General features: G+C 40.6%; 1 protein-coding gene across 1 annotated transcript; it reads right to left on the minus strand.

Annotated features, from left to right (window-relative positions):
* Positions 1 to 1,284: 1,284 nt before the first annotated feature.
* Positions 1,285 to 18,627, minus strand: LOC119233327 (probable global transcription activator SNF2L2). The gene is made up of 4 exons (XM_037495569.2): positions 18,547 to 18,627; positions 8,797 to 8,843; positions 7,074 to 7,240; positions 1,285 to 1,701 (listed from the first exon to the last, which is right to left on the minus strand). Exons 1-4 carry the CDS (start codon positions 18,607 to 18,609, stop codon positions 1,517 to 1,519), a joined length of 462 nt encoding a protein of 153 aa, XP_037351466.1. The 5' UTR covers positions 18,610 to 18,627; the 3' UTR covers positions 1,285 to 1,516.
* Between the last annotated feature and the right edge of the window lie 1,025 nt (positions 18,628 to 19,652).

Below are 19,652 nucleotides of genomic sequence, written 5' to 3' on the forward strand. Positions count from 1 at the left end.
CCTTGTCAAGGTCAAACAAGTTGAATAGTAACACTGATTTATCTACCTGGAGAGATGGATGAGCACAGGCCATGGTCTAATGCGGGTGGTCACTCAGACCCACGGGTCTATTCTTTATATCAGTGATCCTCAGCTGTGTGAGAACCAATGCCACGCTCTCCTGGGCACTTCTGAATATATAGAGAAGTCTATCTAGTCTATGTGGGTGGGACGTCCCTAGAAAACTGGGGGTGGGCTTGGTAGGGGATGGAAAGCAGGCAGGTATATTTACTAGAAAGCTCCCTCGTAATTCTAATTACTCCTGAAGATCACTTGCTGTCAAAAGCAACTGCTCGTAAGCCTCTTCCACTTCATCTTCACCACAACCCGCCACATGACCACAACAGAGAGTGCTACTCTGTGGACTTATGGTTGAAGAGCCCAAGGCACAGCAGGGGGTCCAAGATAAGCTGACATAATTCATACCCATATGTGAAAGTTGCCGTCTTCCTTTTTTACTTACTATTTTGAATTTCCATTTGTTCCAATGGGATTCAAATCCTCCTGAACATCATTCTGCAACTACTTTATAAGAAAGCACATCACTTCCCAGAGTAATTTAGGAAACCAGGGCCATGGGTGGTCCATTCCAGAGGTTTTTTCTTTTTGATATCATCAAATTGTATCTTTAAAAGGTTAACTTCTAACCTTACCCGGCTAAAAGAACTTACTGGCTGATGCTCCATAGAATGCTTTTTGATAGTGATTTCAAACAAAACACACAGAATAAAAGACAAATTATCATATACTAACTATTTGACCTTAGGGAGGTTACTTCAAGCTTTCTGGGACTCTTTTTCCCTTGACTGTTATGATGCAAACAGTCATGGTCGTGGCCTCACAGGATGGTTGTCTCCAAATGAATGAAACAATGAACATAAAGTGACTGGCACAGGATAAAAGACCCGCAAGTGTAAGTTGTTGTTTGTGTTTTGAAATGTTTTGGATTTTCTTTCACCAAAAGTACTTAGCTCAGTGGCAGTTCCAGGAGATGGGATGAAAACTAAGCAGAGGGGCCTCCCTGGTGGCCTAGGAGTTAAGTCTATCACTGCTACAGCCTGAGTTTCATCCCAGCCAGGGAGCTGACCCACATGATGCAGCAGACCTCTCCTGTCTCACCCGCTGCTTCCCTCAGCAGCGTATCTTAGTAGAACTGCCTGTTCTGCTCCCCACTCGATCTCTGGTGAATCCTTCCCCCCTCCACACACACCTCTGGCCTACACCCCAGTTCTGTGCAAAAAAATAACCTAAGCAGAAACTAAGTTTTTGTAACCCAAACTTGAGCCCTTCAAAAGTACATCAAAGGCATGTGTATGACAACTCAATATCTCTTCTCCAAGGGAGATTAAAAAACAGCCAGAATTATATATTGGGTTTTTCCTGTTTGGAGAACGGGAATACTTGTTTAGAAATTTGCTGTGCCCCATAGCTATGACTAATGATGCTCAGAGTCTTTTTTTTTTCCTGGCCTGGGCACCTAAGTCAGAGCTACACAGACCTGATGAGGATTCCAGTCACTGTCAAAGATGACCACAGTATCAGCTGCCTGAAGATTTAAGCCCAGGCCTCCAGCTCTTGTGCTCAGCAAGAAAATGAAATACTGGGACCCAGGTTCGTTGAATTTCTTCAACAAAGCAGCACGATCTTCAGACTTGGTGGTGCCTAGGGGGATAAGGAAAATAAATTTGCCAATTAACTCCTGTCTGAAAATGGCACAGAGCTAGACAAAAAGTCTTGCTTCCTTGAGAAATATACTCAGACTGCTCTCTGTGCTGGTGAGGTAATACCCCAAGGTTTCTGTACTTTTGAAAGCAACTTTGAACATTTTGCAATTAAAGAGAGACAGAGAGAGAGAGAGAGAGTTTTTGCTCAAATCAGTTCATGTTTCTTTTGTTCAGAGAGAGAACACGTGAACTACTGCCCATCATTCCAAAGTGCTGGAAGGGTTTAAACATTTCTGACTAGGTACCTTTGCAAGTTTACACATTCCACAACATTCTAATGCTCACCCAGAATTTACGGGAAACAATTTCTCCATTTTAAAACAAAAACTAGTTTTTAAAAGCATCCCAAACCACCCCCTAAAACACACACACACACACACACACACACACGTGTGTGTGTGTGCACCTGCCTAAAATGACTATTATAATGGATTAAAGCAAATTTGCCGATAGGCATTACAGTGGGGACTTGTTTATGCCAAGGGACACAAAAGGAAATTAATTTCTACTACATTTCACTTTTCGGATTGCTACTGAGCATGATCTGGCTGGTGACAAACATAAAATTTTCATTCATTCATTCATTCATTCATTCATTCATTTATTTATTTATTTTTATATTCCCCATACAATTGCAACCCCCTTATTTTGACCCCAATCCCTCCTTTCCCCGCCCCCCACCCCCCAGAGTGTGTCTCTGGTCATAGTTGGACAAACATAAAATTTAAATGGAAGATTTTCATCCTAGCAAGTAAGACTTGAAGCCATGAGACACATATATATATTTAAAAGGGATCAGTCAGTCTGTTTCTCATTTGATATTTGTTGACTTCAAAAGGTCTTGCACTAAAATCAAACACAGCAGCATGTACATGTGTGGCCATGGTGTGCACCATGGCTGTGGGGTGACTCCAAAATAAGTCTGAATAAGCAGAGAACAAAGCCCAGAGTTTGAACACTTGAACTACTCTCTTTTGGGGCATGAGGACACCCACACTGGCAATCTGAGTCAGTCATTCAATCGTGTACTAAGTATCTGTAGTGCATTTACCCAGTCATTTCACGAACCACATTGCGGAAGAACAAAAACCCCGTCATACTCCATCTCAACATTTTTCACCAGAAAAATGTAGCTGTGGAGTTTTGAAAAAGGCTCTAGGCTATTGGGGACTATATCTGCACGTTACCTGATAGTCCCTGACTGCCTGCTACATAAATATTGCTTCTACATGGTGTTCTTTTTGCAAGGATGAAAACATACCAGCAATTCATTTCAGAGGATTAAAACATTTAAGTGACTATAGGTAATGGAATCAAGTTACAATTAGGGTCAAGTTTCCAAACATGGGGGCATCTGTTTTTCACATTTAACAAAAATAGTAAGTACCTCCTGAGGAGGGAAAAAAAATCAATTCCCTGCACACAGCAAAAAAGGGCTTGAGGGCTCCCCTCATCTAATGAAACAATGCTCTTTTGAGCTCATTTTACTTTCTAAATTAGATTTCAGGTTTAGTGACCTGCTCAGCTCCTGCAATATGAATTGTTAGAATTTAGATTTTTGGGGAGGGGCACTAATGTGCTTCATTGAGTGAGGTTTCAAACATGCAGTGCTCTTTTTTCCTTTTTCTTTTCAGAACTGGCTTTCTGAGATCAAGTTGAACTATTTATTCACAATACTAATAGAAGAAAAGGTTTGTTCTATCATGAAACCTTTTCTTGGCATCATCTTTCCAGATACAATAATTTTTTAAAAATTACTTACATGGAGTAATGGCTTAAATGGAAAGGAAAGCCACTGAAAGCAAAAATGCTTCTAAAATGGGAAAAGAATGGGTCTCTAGAGATAACGATATCTGTTTTCTAACAGCAAGTACAAAAACTGTGTCTATACACTCTGAGGCTAGAAGTTCAATTTGATCAACTAAAAAATAATCACTTAATGATCACATGCATTAAGAGACATGAATGATCACATTCATTAAGAAATGAAAATAATTAGGGGATATGTTTCCTTGGGATGAAATAACCCTAAATACAAAATCAAACATTGAAAAACAAACAAACAAAAAAGTATGAAAATAATTGAGCCAAAGGAGATTTCTACACCTCTGCTGGACACCTCAAGCAAACAGACCCACCCTATACCTGGTGTGTATTTAAACTGTATAAATAGCAAGGAACTTGACAACTTATAAAGGCAGGGGGAAGGATGATTAAATCACTTGTTATGTAAAGCTGTGGCATTTCTTATCATAAAGTTCAGAATTTGATGGATTATCGTTTCCCTTAGTCAAAGGTTCCCCACGTCAAGATCTTTGCTGATCATCAGCAATCTTTGTGATACTGCCCAGGAGATTCAAGCTACCACATCAGAGTTTATCCAAAGGCAAATAAAGGTCCTTGCAGGTGGCAAAGGAATTACGTGCTCAGTATGAGCTTTGCTTCCATGTTCTTTTAGACTTTGATGTAGAACATAACCAAGAATACAATTAATAGCAAAGGCAATTGTGCTGGCAACTGTAGAGTTGCCAGAAAGAACGCATAGCCAGATTTTCATGATGACTAACTTTAACTTAGTTTCAGCTGCTTTGGAAAATTTCATCTTCTCGGATATAACATGTAACTTCACCACTTGCTCGCATCCAAAAATTACCCCTAGGGTAAACAAAGACTAATATGAAAGAGTAGCTAAATCTATCTATCAGCCATAATCTTTGTAGAAAAAAAATGCTTTGCTGTTAACAAATGTTTCCTTTTCCTGAAGTCAAAGTTCTAAGACATCCAATTCAGCAAGGAAAATCTGAAGTCATTTTAACAATTGGGCTGAGGGTGGAGCGGTGACGTAGCTGGAAATGTGAGTACTAACGTACCCATGTGGATGGTGATTATCTGCCCATTGATTCTATGTTGGAAATAAGCAGCTAATATTACTTGCAAATAATACTTGGAAATTAGCAGCTAAAATTACTGGCTAATTCTTAATTACTTGTGGGTACAAGCTGCAGCGCCCTCTCAACTCTGCCTGCAACACCTGATGGAACTTGCTTGCTCATCTGTCACCTCCCCCCGATGGTAAGGGCACTGGTAGCCGGAACAGTAACCCACTCTTGCATCTTGCATCTCTGCTGCCAGGTTATTTTCAGTTAAAATTTTTTGAATAAGTTAAAAATCATTGTTAAGATGCTGTTGCTAGGGAAGAAACCTCTATTTTCAGGGATGGGATATATCTCCCTGGATCTGCTAAAATTGGACCTAATTTGGACCCAGAGAGGTCTAAGTTAGAATTTGGTTTCCCCATTTACTTCCTGTGTAACCTTTGCCAAGTAAACGAATCTCTCTAAGCCTTTGTTTTCTCACCTGTTAAATGGAGACATTCATAACTTAGTATACAAGAAAAGTCATAGTTTGTTGAAAAAAATCTAATAATGCACAGGAAGTGCTGTGCCTGGTATCCCACATGTAGCATAAATATTTGCTTTTTTTGACTTATTATTAATAATAACACACCAACCAACACACAATTAGAGATACTTCTCTCAGGCTCACAAGAAGACATTAGAGAGGTTTGTTTCAAGGAAATCACCTTGCTAGTTTCATAGACTTGACTATTCTAAGGACACATTCCTCAGAGAGGTGAGATTCAAAACGAAATGCCACAAAGTCAACAATTGTGGTGTAGGACACCTCTGGGAAGGGGAGCAGCTGTAGCCCATGAGAAAGCAGAGCAGGGCTGCCCCTCTCCTGAGCAGCAGTGAAGCAGGATTTGCCTTTCCATGACATTCCCGGAGGGATGCTGCATGCTTTTCCCTTCACAGAGAGGGACGGCGAGAGCAGGCCCAAGGACCAGCCACAAGGCAGGAGACTACCAAAAGGGCCTTTTGGGGATACAATCATGTCTTGAATTAAAAATTAACATTTACTTAACCCTTCCTTTATCTTTACTGTATTTGGAGGGGAAAGGTAAGAGATTCTTTTTAAAAATCACGTCTGTCAGATGTATAACTAACTTAAAAATCAATAGTACCCTAAGAGGTAGACCACACGAAGACTCACTTGAAAACTCAAGTAAAAGCCCGTACAGCAAGTCTGAAGTCAGAATCTATTCATTATATCTAATGAGTGGCAAATGAGGGGCAAAGATGTTGGCGTGAAAAATGAAGCAAAAACAAAATCTTTTAGTGGAACATAAACTTTAAAATTTGCATTTAACAGTAGCTTGAATACTGCATTAGATAAAACCTGGTATTAGTAATGCTGTATCCAGGAATCCAACACCATCCTGGCTGTAAATTAGCTACCTGTAGCTGTTCCTACTAATCATCCTTTGAAAGTGTTTTCCAGGGTCTCCCTGGTGGTGCAGGCGGTTGAGGGCTGCACTGTGAAGCTGTCTGCAGCCTCTGCAGTGTGGGTTTGAACCCAGCCAGCCAAGGAGAAACCCACATGACACAGCAGACCTCGCCTGCCTCACCCGCTGCTCCCCTCAGCAGTGTGTCTCAGTCAGTCTGCCTGTTCTGTTCCCCACTCTGTCTCTGGTGAATCCTCTCACCCCCTGCACCTCTGGCCTGTACCCCAGTTCTTGTATAAATAAAAATAAATCTTTTTTTTTTTTTTAAAAAGAAAGTGTCATCCACTGCCATGGTAAGGTGTTTATATGTTTATTCTCTAAGACATTGGGGTTGGTATCCAAATCTTAAAGTATTTTACAAAGTAATCCTAAATTCATGTTTTCTTCCAGTCATAATGTTTTACTCATTTTTTAGGACACAGTATTTAAATTTCACTCTTAAAATCAGGTAAATGATTTACATAATTTGCAAAATCCAGTAAATAATGACGCTCTATCTCTTCATGTAACATGTAGAGATGTCCCACTGAGAAAGAGGTCTTAATGATAATAAAAATATAATCTTAAATGAACTATTATAGTATTACTGAAGAATATCTTAGCATTATCCCCTTGGAGTATAACAGAAAAAGCTATAGATGTGTCAAAATATTCTATATCCATAAGCATTAGGCAAGTGGAACAGCAAGCAGGGTTTTCAAATTTCAGTTGTGTTTAATTGTAGCACTTATAAATAACTCTAAGTCCATTCGTATTGGTATGATGTGGGTTGAACAGCCGTGCAAATGATTTCAGCTTATTTTAAGCTTGAGGATATAGAAATGACTATCTAGAAAAGCTGTACCCCAACCTACTGGCTAATTCTTCAACAATTTTACCTCCCCCCACCCTTTTATTGGCTCTAAGTGCCCATGATCCCTGCTCTCAGCAGCAAGGCAGCCAAACCAAAGGCTTTATGCACTCACCGTCGAGGCGCAGGTAAAGGAAGTTCCGAAAAGCAAAGTAATCCTCCATGATGGTCATGAGGGACGTCATCTGGCAGAAAAGCAGCACGCGGTGGTTAGTTGCTCTCAATTTTGGCAGAATACGATCAAGTAGCTCAAACTTTCCTGAGGCCCGATACAGTTCAGCCCTGAACCCAGAAACGCAAAACAGGAAGACAGTATTACTGCTGTCTCCTTGAAGGATGCAGGACAGCTTCGCTTCTCATAGAGTCCCTGTACACACTGACATTCAATAAATAACAATGGATGATGGGTATCAACTGCAAAGCCATGAGAGCATCTAATATAAAAGGAAATATATTCATACAAAATCTATAGTGTGCATTATCTATCCTAGGTGAGATGACAGAATCTAGAAAGAAAAGGAGAAATCCTTCTGCTCCTAATACTTTTACTCTGTCACTCTCTTTCAACTCTTCTCCCCTTCCTTGAAAACATATACACAGAACTATATGTTATATTTCTGAAAACCTTACTTATTAATAAAGTAAAATTATAAACTGAGGGCATTTTCAATTCATTCAAATACTTATTAAGCACCTACTGTGTGCCAAGCACAATGCCAGACCTGTGTATATTGAAAAGCAAGATAGAAATGTTCCCTTCAAAATGGGTAATTACAAATTGTGATGAGTACTGTAAAGAAAAATAGTAAGTTGCTAAGAAAGAACTCATAGCAACAAGTGAAATCTTTAGGTTAGAGTAGAGTTTGGCAAACTGTGGCTGTGGCTCACCACCTGTTTTTATAAATAAAATTTTGCTGGAACAGACATTCTCACTCACTTCTGTTTCGCCCATGGTGGCTTTCATGCTACAGTGGCAAAGTTGAGTAGGTGCAACAGAGACTGGCAAAGTAAAAACATTTGCAATATTTACAGAAAAAAAAATTGCTAAACACTTGTATGGTGCAACACTGGCTAGCTTGATGGCACCAGCGGTGACCATAGGACCCAGAGGAAAAGGGGGCACAGAGAGGCAGGGGTGCCTAGTGGCACTGCATCTGGATGGATCGGATCTATTTCATAGTTCTTAGGCTAGTGACACTGTCTGCCTTCCTTTGGGATCCAAGAATAAACTCTGTGTCCTAAAAATGCATTTTCCCTGGTACAAAACAAGAAAAAAAAAAAAAAAAAAAAAAAAAACCACAGACCTTCTGTAAATGCAAAGTTCTTTTTTTGCTGTTGTTGCAAGGTATTATTCTTTTCAATGGCCACTGCTAATGAAAATGCTTTTTTATATAGACTATATGATAACAAATTACTGTAAAGTCATACATTTATCGTAGATGAGGCATTTCCTCTCATGCACGTTAATGTTAAATATCAACTTGAAATTTAATAAGATAAATTTGCTCTCAGCCCAAGTTACACTATTGATTATAAGTAACAATCCTTTGGAGCGTCAACAACATTTTTAGAACACTAAGATACTATTAAGTCTATTAAATGAGATCTATGTCCTTTGAATAGCTACTTGCTCAAGGCATGTAGTAATTTATGCCAGTGAAGTCAAAGAGAGTGCTGATATCATTTTGGTTAACAACTTCTGTGCCCTTTGCTGAGGACAGAGCAGGGCTGAGGGGGCTGGAGTATGTATTTGCATGGTAGGAAACACTGTGGAGAAAAAAAATGTAGATGAAACCAACAAACTATTTTTATGGAAGAAGAAAAATTTTAAGATTTACCCATTGATGACCCCATTTGAATAGCCCAGGTGCTCAGCAAAGGATTCCTTTAAAAGAGAGAGAGAAGAAAATAGTGTTAAAAAACGAAAATATCATTATTAACTTAATGATGACTTTTTTTTTTTTTTAAAGACATTTAAAAATTTTTTTTTTTTTTTTTTTAGACAAGCACTGGGGTATAGGTCAGAGGCGCCGGAGGGTGAGAGAATTCACTAGAGACAGAGCAGGGAGCAAAACAAGCAGAAAGACCGAGGTACACTGCTGAGGGAAACAGTGGGCGAGACAAGAGAGGTCTGTCTTGCCATGTGGGAATCTCCCTGGCTGACCAGGAATCGAAATGGCGCTGCAAAGGTACATTGATGAGGGGAGCAGCGGGGCGAGACTGGAGAGGTCTGTCTCCCTGGCCAGCTGGGAATCGAACCAGCGCTGCAGAGGCTGTGGACAGCTTCACAGTGCTGTGCTCAACCCGCTGCGCCACTGGGGAGGCCCCTTAATGATGACTCTTTTAGCAAGGTCATTCTATCTATTTCTAAAGCATTGTTGAACAAAATCACAGGAAGGAAATACTTGCTAGAGGACGAATTAGAAGTGTCTGAATTCAGACTTAGGTTCTGCCAGAAGTGAAGCCTATAAGTTTCTGCAAGTCTCTGGATTCTCATTCTGAGACCATAGGGTTAGCTGACTCCTCAAACAATGTCTTGAGTGTCTACTGGCCCAAATGACCTCACAGGTTCTGGTCACCCAAAATGCCCCAAGTATCTACCCACGAGGAGTTCAGAGTCTTAGATTGAGAGGAGCTTAATATGAGAGCTTAATAGAAGCAAACTGAGATTAATCGGTACACATATACATACTGTAGGGCTATTTTCACAGTAAAAGAAATGGTAAATGTACACTACACTACAGTTCTTAGTGCAGTGAAAACCTAACGTTCTTTCCACACTGTGCTATCCCTATTGTAAATGATGCCTCAGGTGTCCAACTTCCATTTTTAAAATATAGAACGTCACCCCAGTACGCCCTCCTCAATGATTCTGAGGGAGAACTATGTGACCATTCTCTATGCAATGTCCCCATTCCCACTTTACGGGAAGGCAGGCATCTGAGGGAAGGAGAGAGAGACACACCCTCACAGCTACCAGCTGTCTCCCTTTCCTGCTTCCCTTCCTCCCCCTGCCACCCAAGCTTTCCTTTGAGGGGACAGATCTTCCCCTTTGGACTCTCCTTTCAGATACACTCCTCCTATCCAGCAGGCCTACTCCCTCAGAATGCTGCTCTGCCTGCCAAATTAATGCTCTGGAAATGACCGAAATCCCCACTCCACTCCTGGAACCAGGGTTTTTCTCTCCAAAGGTGGCCACTCCTTACGAGATTAGTTATTAGAGCTCCATCCTGGTCACCAAACAGGGCTGTTCAAACCAAGGAGATGGTAGACATCAATAGGTAATGACAAGATTAGGTATCGTCATTTTAAAAATCCTGTTTTCACCTGTCTGGTTTGAAGGTCCCCTGGGGACAGTGAGCCCAAATGAGAGATTGGGTTTCTGGTATGGTTTACGATGAAGAAAGCTTGTGTAGCAAATAGAACAAAGACAAAGGCAAAATGCCCATACCACCAAAACTTGAATTCATTTGTGGGTAATGGTGGGCCTCATTTCTAGGGATATGCCCCTGTAAGCCTTTTATGTTAAAAAAATTTGCAAATCAATGCCTGTCTTTATATTGACTGCTATGTAACATGTAAATATGCAGGCAGTGGAGGGTGTGTTCCTTAAACCTTACTTCTTCTACAATTCCCCTTGCCCTCCATCCTTCTCAAGTCGACTGTATCCTTCCAAACACGGCCTAGCATGATTCAAAGGTGAATTTTTGCATGATAACCAAAATGAAGTAAGACTGACACTTCATTTTCATAATTTCTAAGTCCTCAAACCCTTCAGTATAGCAGAGTAAATAACCATAAAATTGTTTTCAGGAAAAATAGAATGGTGGATGTCAGGTTAGCCTGACGTGACCTCAGTCACTTTGACCATTAGAATTTTTTGGCTCTCCCCCAACTCCCCATACAGCCGCTAATTCACTGATACTTTACCTCTGTTTAACATGTTATCCAGTGCCGAACATATTATTTCTTAAAAAGGTTTATCCTCCTGCCACTCCTATAATCTATTACCCTCTGAGGCCCAGTCAAATGCACGAGAGCTTGGAGATGCTGAGTGACTTACATCAGGCCGCAGTTAAAATGTAGCCTGGGGTATGGACTCACCTTTGCACTTTGGACACCCCTTCCACTGTGTGTCTAAACGGCTGTGGCTGGTTGGTGGGATTGTCTTTTAGTGCTGCTGCTGCTGCTGCTGCTGCTGTTATTTTTGCTTAGATCTGGGGCTTCCTAGTTGATAGATAACTCTGCCCTATGGACTTGAAGTTAGTAGTGGTGTGAGGAGTCTTCCTAATCTGCCACCTCATTTGGACAGGACTCCAGGATAGGAAATGGGATGCAATAAACACTTCCCTAATAAGCCCAATTACCAAAAACGAGGAGGAAAGGAATTGTCCAAGTCAGGAATATTTTGACTCAACTTTTCTGCTGTGGTTATTAAGTTTTAATTTCTCACAAGCTGGTGCAGAGAAATAACCTGGCGCAGCCCTGGAGCCATGCAGTGTCTTGCCCCTCACCTCCTGCTCATTTGCCGTGGAAAGCAGGAAATACGCCGGCAGGTAATTGCCGCTAGGACCCTATGCACCAGCAGCACCATTGAAAAATGGAGATTACAATTGTGGCTTTTTCCTTTCTGCTCAAGTCAATTGCTCCTACTGGGGTGAGACTCCGTCAATTTAGGAAACTTATTCAATGTAGTGAATAGGGCAGAAAATGTCCTCTCGCCTAAAAATAGCTTTCTGGAGACTAGAGTGTCAAGATAAAAGCCAGGATTTACATTATCGTGATAGAAACCAGAGAGGAAAAATACAAATCTATGTGATGGATGAAAGTCAGTGTCTTTTACAAAGAAAATATTTCAAAACATCTTTCTCTTCAATAGGTAGAAATACATTATTTTAATATTTTTCACAGCATTTTCTGAGGGAGCGGAATGTATTTATCATTTCCTTCAATTTCCAAGCTTCTACCATAACAAGGCAATTCACAGTACTTACCCAAACCCACATAATGAGCCATAGCTTACCACATTTTCTCACTACTTTAAACTCTTTTTTTTTTTTTTTTTTTTTTTTTTTTTTTAAATATTAAATTTTATTTTTATATTCCCCCATACAATTGCAAACGCCCCATTCTGACCCCAATCCTCCCCTCCCGCCCCCACCCCCAAAAAGTGTCTCTGGTTCATAGTTTTTTGTTGATTTTGATTTTCACTTTCTTATATTCATTTTCCTGGTCCTTATTTAAGTTTTCTAGATTCCTGCTATGAGTGAGACCATCGGTATTTATCTTTTTCTTTTTGGCTTATTTCGCTGAGCATGATCCCTTCCAGTGCCATCCATGTTGCTGCAAATTGCATGTGTTTATCTTTTTTGAATGCTGAGTAATATTCCATGGTATATATGTACCACATCTTCTTGATCCAGTCATCTATTTTTGGGCATTTGGGTTGTTTCCAAAGCTTAGCTATTGTAAACAGTGCTGCTATAAACATAGGAGTGCAGGTGCTCTTTGGAATTGATGTTTCTGTGTCCTTTGGGTAAATACCTAGGAGTGGATTGCTGGATCATATGGAAGCTCTATGTTTAGTAGGTCCAGAAATCTCCACACAGCTCTCCATAGTGGTTGGACCAGTTTGCACTCCCACCAACAGTGCACAAGAGTTCCTTTTTCTCCACATCCTCGCCAACATTTGTTGTTGCTAGTTTTTTAATATGTGCCATTCTCACTGGTGTGAGATGGTATCTCATGGTAGTTTGATTTGCATTTCCCTGATGACAAGTGATGTTGAACATTTTTTCATATGTCTGTTGGCCATTTGCATTTCCTCTTCAGAGAAGTTTCTTTTTAGCTCTTCTGCCCATTTTTTGACTGGATTATTTTCTTTGTTGTTGCTGAGTCTCATCAGCTCTTTGCAGATTTTTGTGATCAGTCCTTTATCATTAGTGTTGGGTGCAAAAATGTTCTCCCAGTTGGTGGGGTTTCTCTTTGTTTTTGTTATTGTCTCTTTTGCTGTGCAGAAGCTCTTTAATTTGATGTAGTCCCAGCTGTTTATCTTTCTCTTCACTATCACTGCTTTGGGTGATGTGTCTGTAAAGATGTCTTTGATGTGCAAATCCCGTAGTGTTTCGCCTATATTTCCTTCTATGTATTTTATGGTTTCAGGTCTTATGTCTAGTTCTTTAATCCATTTTGAGTTGATTTTTGTGTATGGTGTGAGGTAGTGGTCAAGCTTCATTCTTTTGCATGTAGCGACCCAGTTTTCCAGCACCATTTATTGAACAAACTTTCTTTGCTCCAATGCATAGTCTTTGCTCCTTTGTCAAAGATTAGTTGACCATAAATCTGTGGTTTATTTCTGGATTTTCTATTCGATTCCATTGGTCTGTATGTCTGTTCTTGTTCCAATACCATGCAGTTTTGATGATTATGGCTTTGTAGTATAGTTTGAAGTCTGGGAGTGTGATGCCTCCATTTCCTTCTTTTTTTTTCAGTAGAGCTTTGGCTATTCGGGGTTTTTGGTGATTCCATATGAATTTCATCAATAATTGTTCTATTTCTTGAAGAATGCCATTGAGATTTTGATTGGAATAGCATTGAATCTGTATATTGCTTTTGGTAGGATGGCCATTTTAATAATGTTTATTCTTCCAATCCATGAGCAGGGGATGTCTTTCCATTTCTTTGTGTCTTCTTCTATTTCTTTTAACAGTGTTTTATAGTTTTCTTTGTATAGGTCCTTTACCTCTTTTGTTAGATTTATTCCCAAATATTTGATTTTTTTTGTTTCGATAATAAAAGGGGTGGTTTTTTTGATTTCTTCTTCTTCAGATTTATTGTTTGTGTATAGGAAGGCTACTGACTTTTGCGTGTTGATTTTGTATCCTGCCACTTTACTGAATTGATTGATGAGTTGAATTAGTTTTTCTGTGGAGATTTTGGGGTTCTCTATGTATATTATCATATCATCTGCAAATAGTGATAGTTTGACTTCTTCTTTTCCTATTTGGATTCCTTGGATGTCTTTCTCTTGTCTTATTGCTCTGGCTAGGACTTCCAGTATTATATTGAAAAGCAGTGGTGAGAGTGGACATCCTTGTCTTGTTCCAGATCTTAATGGAATTGCTTTCAGCTTTTCACCATTGAGAATGATACTGGCTGTTGGCTTGTCATAGATGGCCTTTATGATGTTGAGGTATGTTCCTTGTATCCCAAGAATTTCAAGGGCTTTTTAATCATGAATGGGTGTTGCACTTTGTCGAAAGCTTTCTCAGCATCTATTGATATTATCATATGGTTTTTATATTTCTTTTTGTTGATGTGTTGGATAACGTTGATTGATTTTCGGATGTTAAACCATCCTTGTGCCCCTGGAATGAATCCAACTTGGTCGTGGTGAATTATCTTATGGATACATTGTTGGATTCTGATAGCTAAAATTTTATTGAGGATTTTTGCATCAGTGTTCATTAGGGAGATTGGCCTATAGTTTTCCTTTTTTGTGTTGTCCTTATTCGGTTTTGGTATTAGTGTAATATTGGCTTCATAGAACGTGTTTTGGTATTGTCCTTCCTTCTCAATTTTTTGGAAGAGTTTGTGAAGGATAGGCACTAATTCGTCTCTGAATGTTTGGTAGAATTCATTTGTAAATCCATCAGGTCCTGGGCTTTTGTTTTTGGGGAGGTTTTTAATTACCATTTCAATTTCGCTGCTTGTAATTGGTCTGTTTAGGTGTTCTATTTCTTCTTTATCTAGCTTTGGGTGATTGTAGAGTTGTAGGAATTTGTCCATCTCCTCTAGATTGTTGAACTTGTTTCCATATAACTGTTCATAGTAGTTACTGATTATTCTTTTGATTTCTGCTGTGTCCGTTGTGATTTCTCCTCTTTCATTTATGATTCTGTGTATTTGTGCTTTCTCCCTTTTTTCCTTTGTGAGCCTGGCTAGGGGTTTGTCTATTTTATTTATTTTTTCAAAGAACCAGCTCTTGGTTTCATTGATCTTTTGGATTGTTTTTTTAGTTTCAATTTCATTTATTTCTGCTTTGGTTTTTATTATTTCTTTTCTTCTACTGGTTCTGGGTTTTTTTGTTGTTCTTTTTCTAGATCTTTGAGCTTCGAGATTAGGTTGTTTCTTTGAGTTCTTTCTTGTTTTTTGATGTGAGCTTCTATTGCTATATATTTTCCTCTTATTACTGCTTTTGCTGCATCCCATACATTTAGGATATTGGTGTCCTCCTTGTCATTCAATTCAAAGAATTTTTTAATTTCTTCTTTGATCTCCTCGTTAGTCCAGTGGTCTTCCAGTAGTGTGGCTTTTAATCTCCATGAGGTAGGATAGTTCCTTTGCCTTCTTTTTATGATTTATTTCTAGTTTGATGCCTTCGTGTCGAAAAGATGGTTGTATGATTTCAATCTTGGTGTATCTGTTGATGTTTGTCTTGTGCCCCAGTATGTGATCGATCCTGGAGAATGATCCGTGTGCGCTTGAGAAAAATGTGTACTCCGTTTTTTTTGGGTTTAGTGTTCTATAGATGTCTGTTAAGCCCAAATGCTCTAGGTCCTTATTTAGAGCTTTAGTTTCTTTACTTATTTTTTGTCTTGTTGATCTATCCATTGTTGATAGTGGTGTGTTGAAGTCTCCCACTACATATGTGTTTTCTCTGATGTCTGTTTTCAGAGAGGACAACAGTTGTCTGATATATTTTGGTGCTCTTTCGTTTGGTGAGTATATGTTAATGAGTGTTATTTCTTCTTGAAGTATTGTCCCCTTAATCATAATGTAGTGACCATTGGGGTCTCTTTTTATTTTTTTGAGTTTGAAGTCTGTTTTATCTGATATAAGTATAGCTGTTCCTGCTTTCTTTTTTGGCCCATTTGCTTGTAGGATTGTTTTCCATCCTTTGACTTTGAGCCTATTTTTATCTTTTGTAGCTAAATGTGTTTCCTGGAGACAGCAAAAGGTTGGGTTTTGTTTCTTAATCCAGGCTGCAACTCTGTGTCTTTTTATTGAAGAGTTTAGTCCATTTACATTTAGAGTTAATATTGATATGTTAGCATCTGTATTTGCCATTATGTTTGTCTTTCCTTTGATTTTATTTATTTATTCTTTTAATAACTTTTTTTTTTTTTTTTTGGTCTTCTTTCGTTGTTATTCGTCCCTCTGAGGTTCTGGCTTTAGGATTCCTTGTAGTATTTTTTGGAGTGGGGGTTTAGTCGCAATGAAATTCCGGAGTTTCTCTTTGTCTGGGAAGGTCCATATTCTTTCTTCATGGAGGAAAGAGAGCTTTGCGGGATAGAGTATTCTTGGTTGGCATCTGTTTTCTTGGAGTCTGTTGACTATGTCCCTCCACTCTCTCCTTGCCCGTAGTGTTTCTTCAGAGAAGTCTGATGTCAGCCTGATTGGTTTTCCTTTGAATGTTATCTGTTTCTTCCCTCTTGTCAGCTTCATTATTTTTTCCTTGTCCTGGATTCTTGGAGCTTTACTATTATGTGTCTTGCTGTGTTTTTCCTTTCGTCGTGGAAGTTTGGTGTTCTTCTTGCTTCTTGTATATCAATTTTCAGCTCCTTCTTCTCATTTGGGAAGTTCTCTTCAATTATATCCATGAATATTTTCTCTGTTCCTACATCTCTCTCCTCTCCTTCTGGAATTCCTATAACTCTTATATTTCCTTTCCTCATGGAGTCAGATAGTTCCCGAAGTCTTTCTTCATTCTTTTTCCTTCGTACTTCTCTTTCCTTTTCTGTTTTGGTTCTTTTTATTTCTGTGTCTTCAAGATTACTTATTCGTTCTTCCATTTCATCTATTCTGCTTTCATTGCTTTTCCCAGAGTTCTTTAGTTCCTCCATTAATTCTTTGATCTCCTGCATTTCTCTTACTTCCCTCTTTAGGGACTCAATTTCCTTCTTCTGATCTATCTTTTTTAATCATGGCAATTTTAAATTCTCTTTCTGGAAGGCTCAGAAGTTCTTCCAAGTTGCTGTCGTTGCAATCTGGGGAGTGGTTTTCTTTTTGTGGTGTGCTTCTTTCCTGAGGAGTTTTTAGGTTGCGTGTGGTTCTTCTACTCCCTACTGTCTGTTTTCTAATTTGTCGTATGCGTTGGGACACTGTGTTGCTCGGACTGACTGACATCTTGGGTGAACTTCTCCGCTCCCCTCTGGCTCTTCCAGGAGCCATCTCTGTCTTCTGGGGGAGCTTTCTGCTGGTTTTAGGCAGTTTTTACTGAAGAAATGTCCCTGTTCTCAAATGGCAAAGCGGGATGCAGTCCCTGCGCCTCCGGTTTCAGGCACACTCTTCTGCGCACCCCGGTCTGCCCGGACGTGGGTGCCTGCTCCCTCTGTGGGCTCAGACTGCTGGTCGGAAGGGGCCTGGCGTGGAATAACTTCCCGGCTGGCCACTGGGTCCTCCAGAAACCTTCTGCCCTTTTCAAGCAGTCTTAAGAAATGTCCTGTTTTATAGGGTGTTAGTGAATTTTTTTTCCTGGTCGCTAGGTGGCGCCAGAGATCTCTCCTATTGTCCTTGGGGGCTGTTTTTTCGCCTCCCCCACCCCGTGGGACAGAGAACAGAGCGGGAATGGTAGGCTACACCTCAACAGCTTTGGGGTGCTGTGTCTGCCTTGTGCCCCACCGTCGTGGAGAACCCACGCCCCGAATTTTCGTGCCCGGGTCTCAGTTCGAAGCCCTCAGTTCCAGGACGCGGGCTGTAGCCCAGTTCAGTGGCGCGGGAATGGCGCCTTTTGCACAGCTCCCGTGCCTGGGCGCCTGGTTCCTGCTCACTCAGGGAGGGACCTTCACCTCAGTGAGGACCTCCGTGCGTCTCCCCGCAAGCCTAGGTTGAAGGCGCGGGGACCTGGGCAGCTGCGATCCCGGTCTGCACTTGCTTTTCAAGCTCCCCTAGCGCGCCGCGTTTCCGCGCGCCAGCTTACCGGCAGCCCGGCTGTGTGCGGGTCTCCCGGGGTCTTTGTTCTTCTCTAATGGCGCCAGGAGCCGTTCGCTCACCGCGCGGCGGATCCTGCAGGGTTCGCCTCAGCTCCCGTTCCCGGGGTGTGGTGGCTGCAATAGTTCCTTTCCACTCACAGTCCCACTTGCTGCGTCTTTGTTCTTGTGGGCCGTTTTGGTGTGTTGTTTCCTCCTCTGCCGGTCGGAGAGTGCTGCCTCTGTGGGCGGGGGAGGGGAGCAGGGTTCTGCGCTTCCCTCCCTTCTAGTCCTCTTTTATGGCCACTTTCTTCTTCGGGCAGTTCGCTGGCGTCACCCGTTTATCTTCCGTGTCCCACTTTCACTGGGACTGCCGCTTTTCCTCCTATTAACTTTTTTTAATGGGAGATCTTACTCGCAGCGTCTCCTCGCCGCCATGTTGCTCCGCCCCCTCCTACTTTAAACTCTTGGTTATAAAATTCCAGATGCTCAAGTGCTTGGTGCCAATAAGAATCCATAACTAGAAAATTCATGTTTATTAATTCTGTTCATTGAGCTTTGACTCAATGAACCATGTTGCTTCATCTTCCATACACGTATTACACCCACCTCTCTTTTTTTAAAATAGTTTTAGCAGGAATTAGTGCAATCAGGATCAAAACAGAGATAAAGACTTACCTCGATATGCTGAAACATGTATGGGTGATTGCAGATTTTTCTCAACTGCATGATAGTGTTCATAAGTGTCTTTGCACCTCCTTTTCCTAAGAAACAAGGGAAGAGAGTCAAAGTAGAACACGTGATTAATTTATCAGGTATTTCCAATTTTTATTTTATTTTTATTTAGCATTTCTTTTCTTTTTTTCTTTTTTTTAATTTTTATATTCCCCATACAATTGCACCCCCCTTATTTTGACCCCAATCTCTCCTTTCCCCGCCCTCCCCATAGTGTGTCTCTGGTTCATAATTGTTTGTTAGGTATTTCCATTTTTTAAAGGCAAAGGGCTGTAGGTCTTCTCAGTAACCTACAAACCTTGTGGTTAAAGCTAACATATCACATATCATATCATAGTAGTTTCCCAAGTTAGATATAACACTTTCTTGTGACTAATTTATCCTACAGGCGGAATTTTGGGAAAGTTCATGGTTTTCTTTTTCTGGAAGAAAGAAGCATGAAACAGAAGCCCATGGAGTGGAACTCAATTTAAAGGCTTCTAAAATGTGATTCCTCATTTAGGTGGATATATTTTCTGCAGAATTGACATGAACAGAACTATTTTGGAGATATAACATACTCCTCCTTTCTTCCTGCCCCGATGTAGTTTCAAGTTAAGAGACTTGCTTTGGCAGCTCCAATAGTTACAGAAAAGGGCCAATTATTTGCCTGAACAAATCAGCATGGGCAAGGGTGTTTCTTGGGAAGTCTTCAAAGTCACAACTATGAGAAGACAGCATGGCGCCATTAGATGCCTCATCTTCCACAATGTACCTTCTTGTCTTTCTCAGAACCATCTGTGAGGAGGATCCTTTGGCTTGCATGTGGCGATACAGGATCTTCTGCAGAGCTGACATGTCACACTTGATCAATATTCAACCTGGGGGAAAAACAAAGGAGAGTAAATAGGTAAGAGCAGGAGAGAAAAGATACCTGTTCTAGGAAGACTGTTGAGACAGAGATGCTAGGGGCTCTTCTGGGATCATGAGGGCACCTCTCCTTCCTCTTCTTGGATGCAGGGATGGGGAGGGGTATGAAGAGGCACTGCTACTAGGTACCATTAAGCTGA

Source organism: Talpa occidentalis, unplaced genomic scaffold (genome assembly GCF_014898055.3).
Source record: "Talpa occidentalis isolate TD23 unplaced genomic scaffold, MPIMG_talOcc4v2.1 talOcc4.778, whole genome shotgun sequence".
NCBI lineage: Eukaryota > Metazoa > Chordata > Mammalia > Eulipotyphla > Talpidae > Talpa > Talpa occidentalis.

Bases quoted from the DNA above. Each gene is read 5' to 3' on its own strand.
- LOC119233327 (XM_037495569.2), bottom strand. From the start codon at position 18,609: ATGAACACTATCATGCAGTTGAGAAAAATCTGCAATCACCCATACATG. The intron at 8,844-18,546 runs GTAAGTCTTTAT...TCTCTTTTAAAG, and splicing joins ACATGTTTCAGCATATCGAG to GAATCCTTTGCTGAGCACCT. The intron at 7,241-8,796 runs GTAAATCTTAAA...TTCTGGGTTCAG, and splicing joins TCAAATGGGGTCATCAATGG to GGCTGAACTGTATCGGGCCT.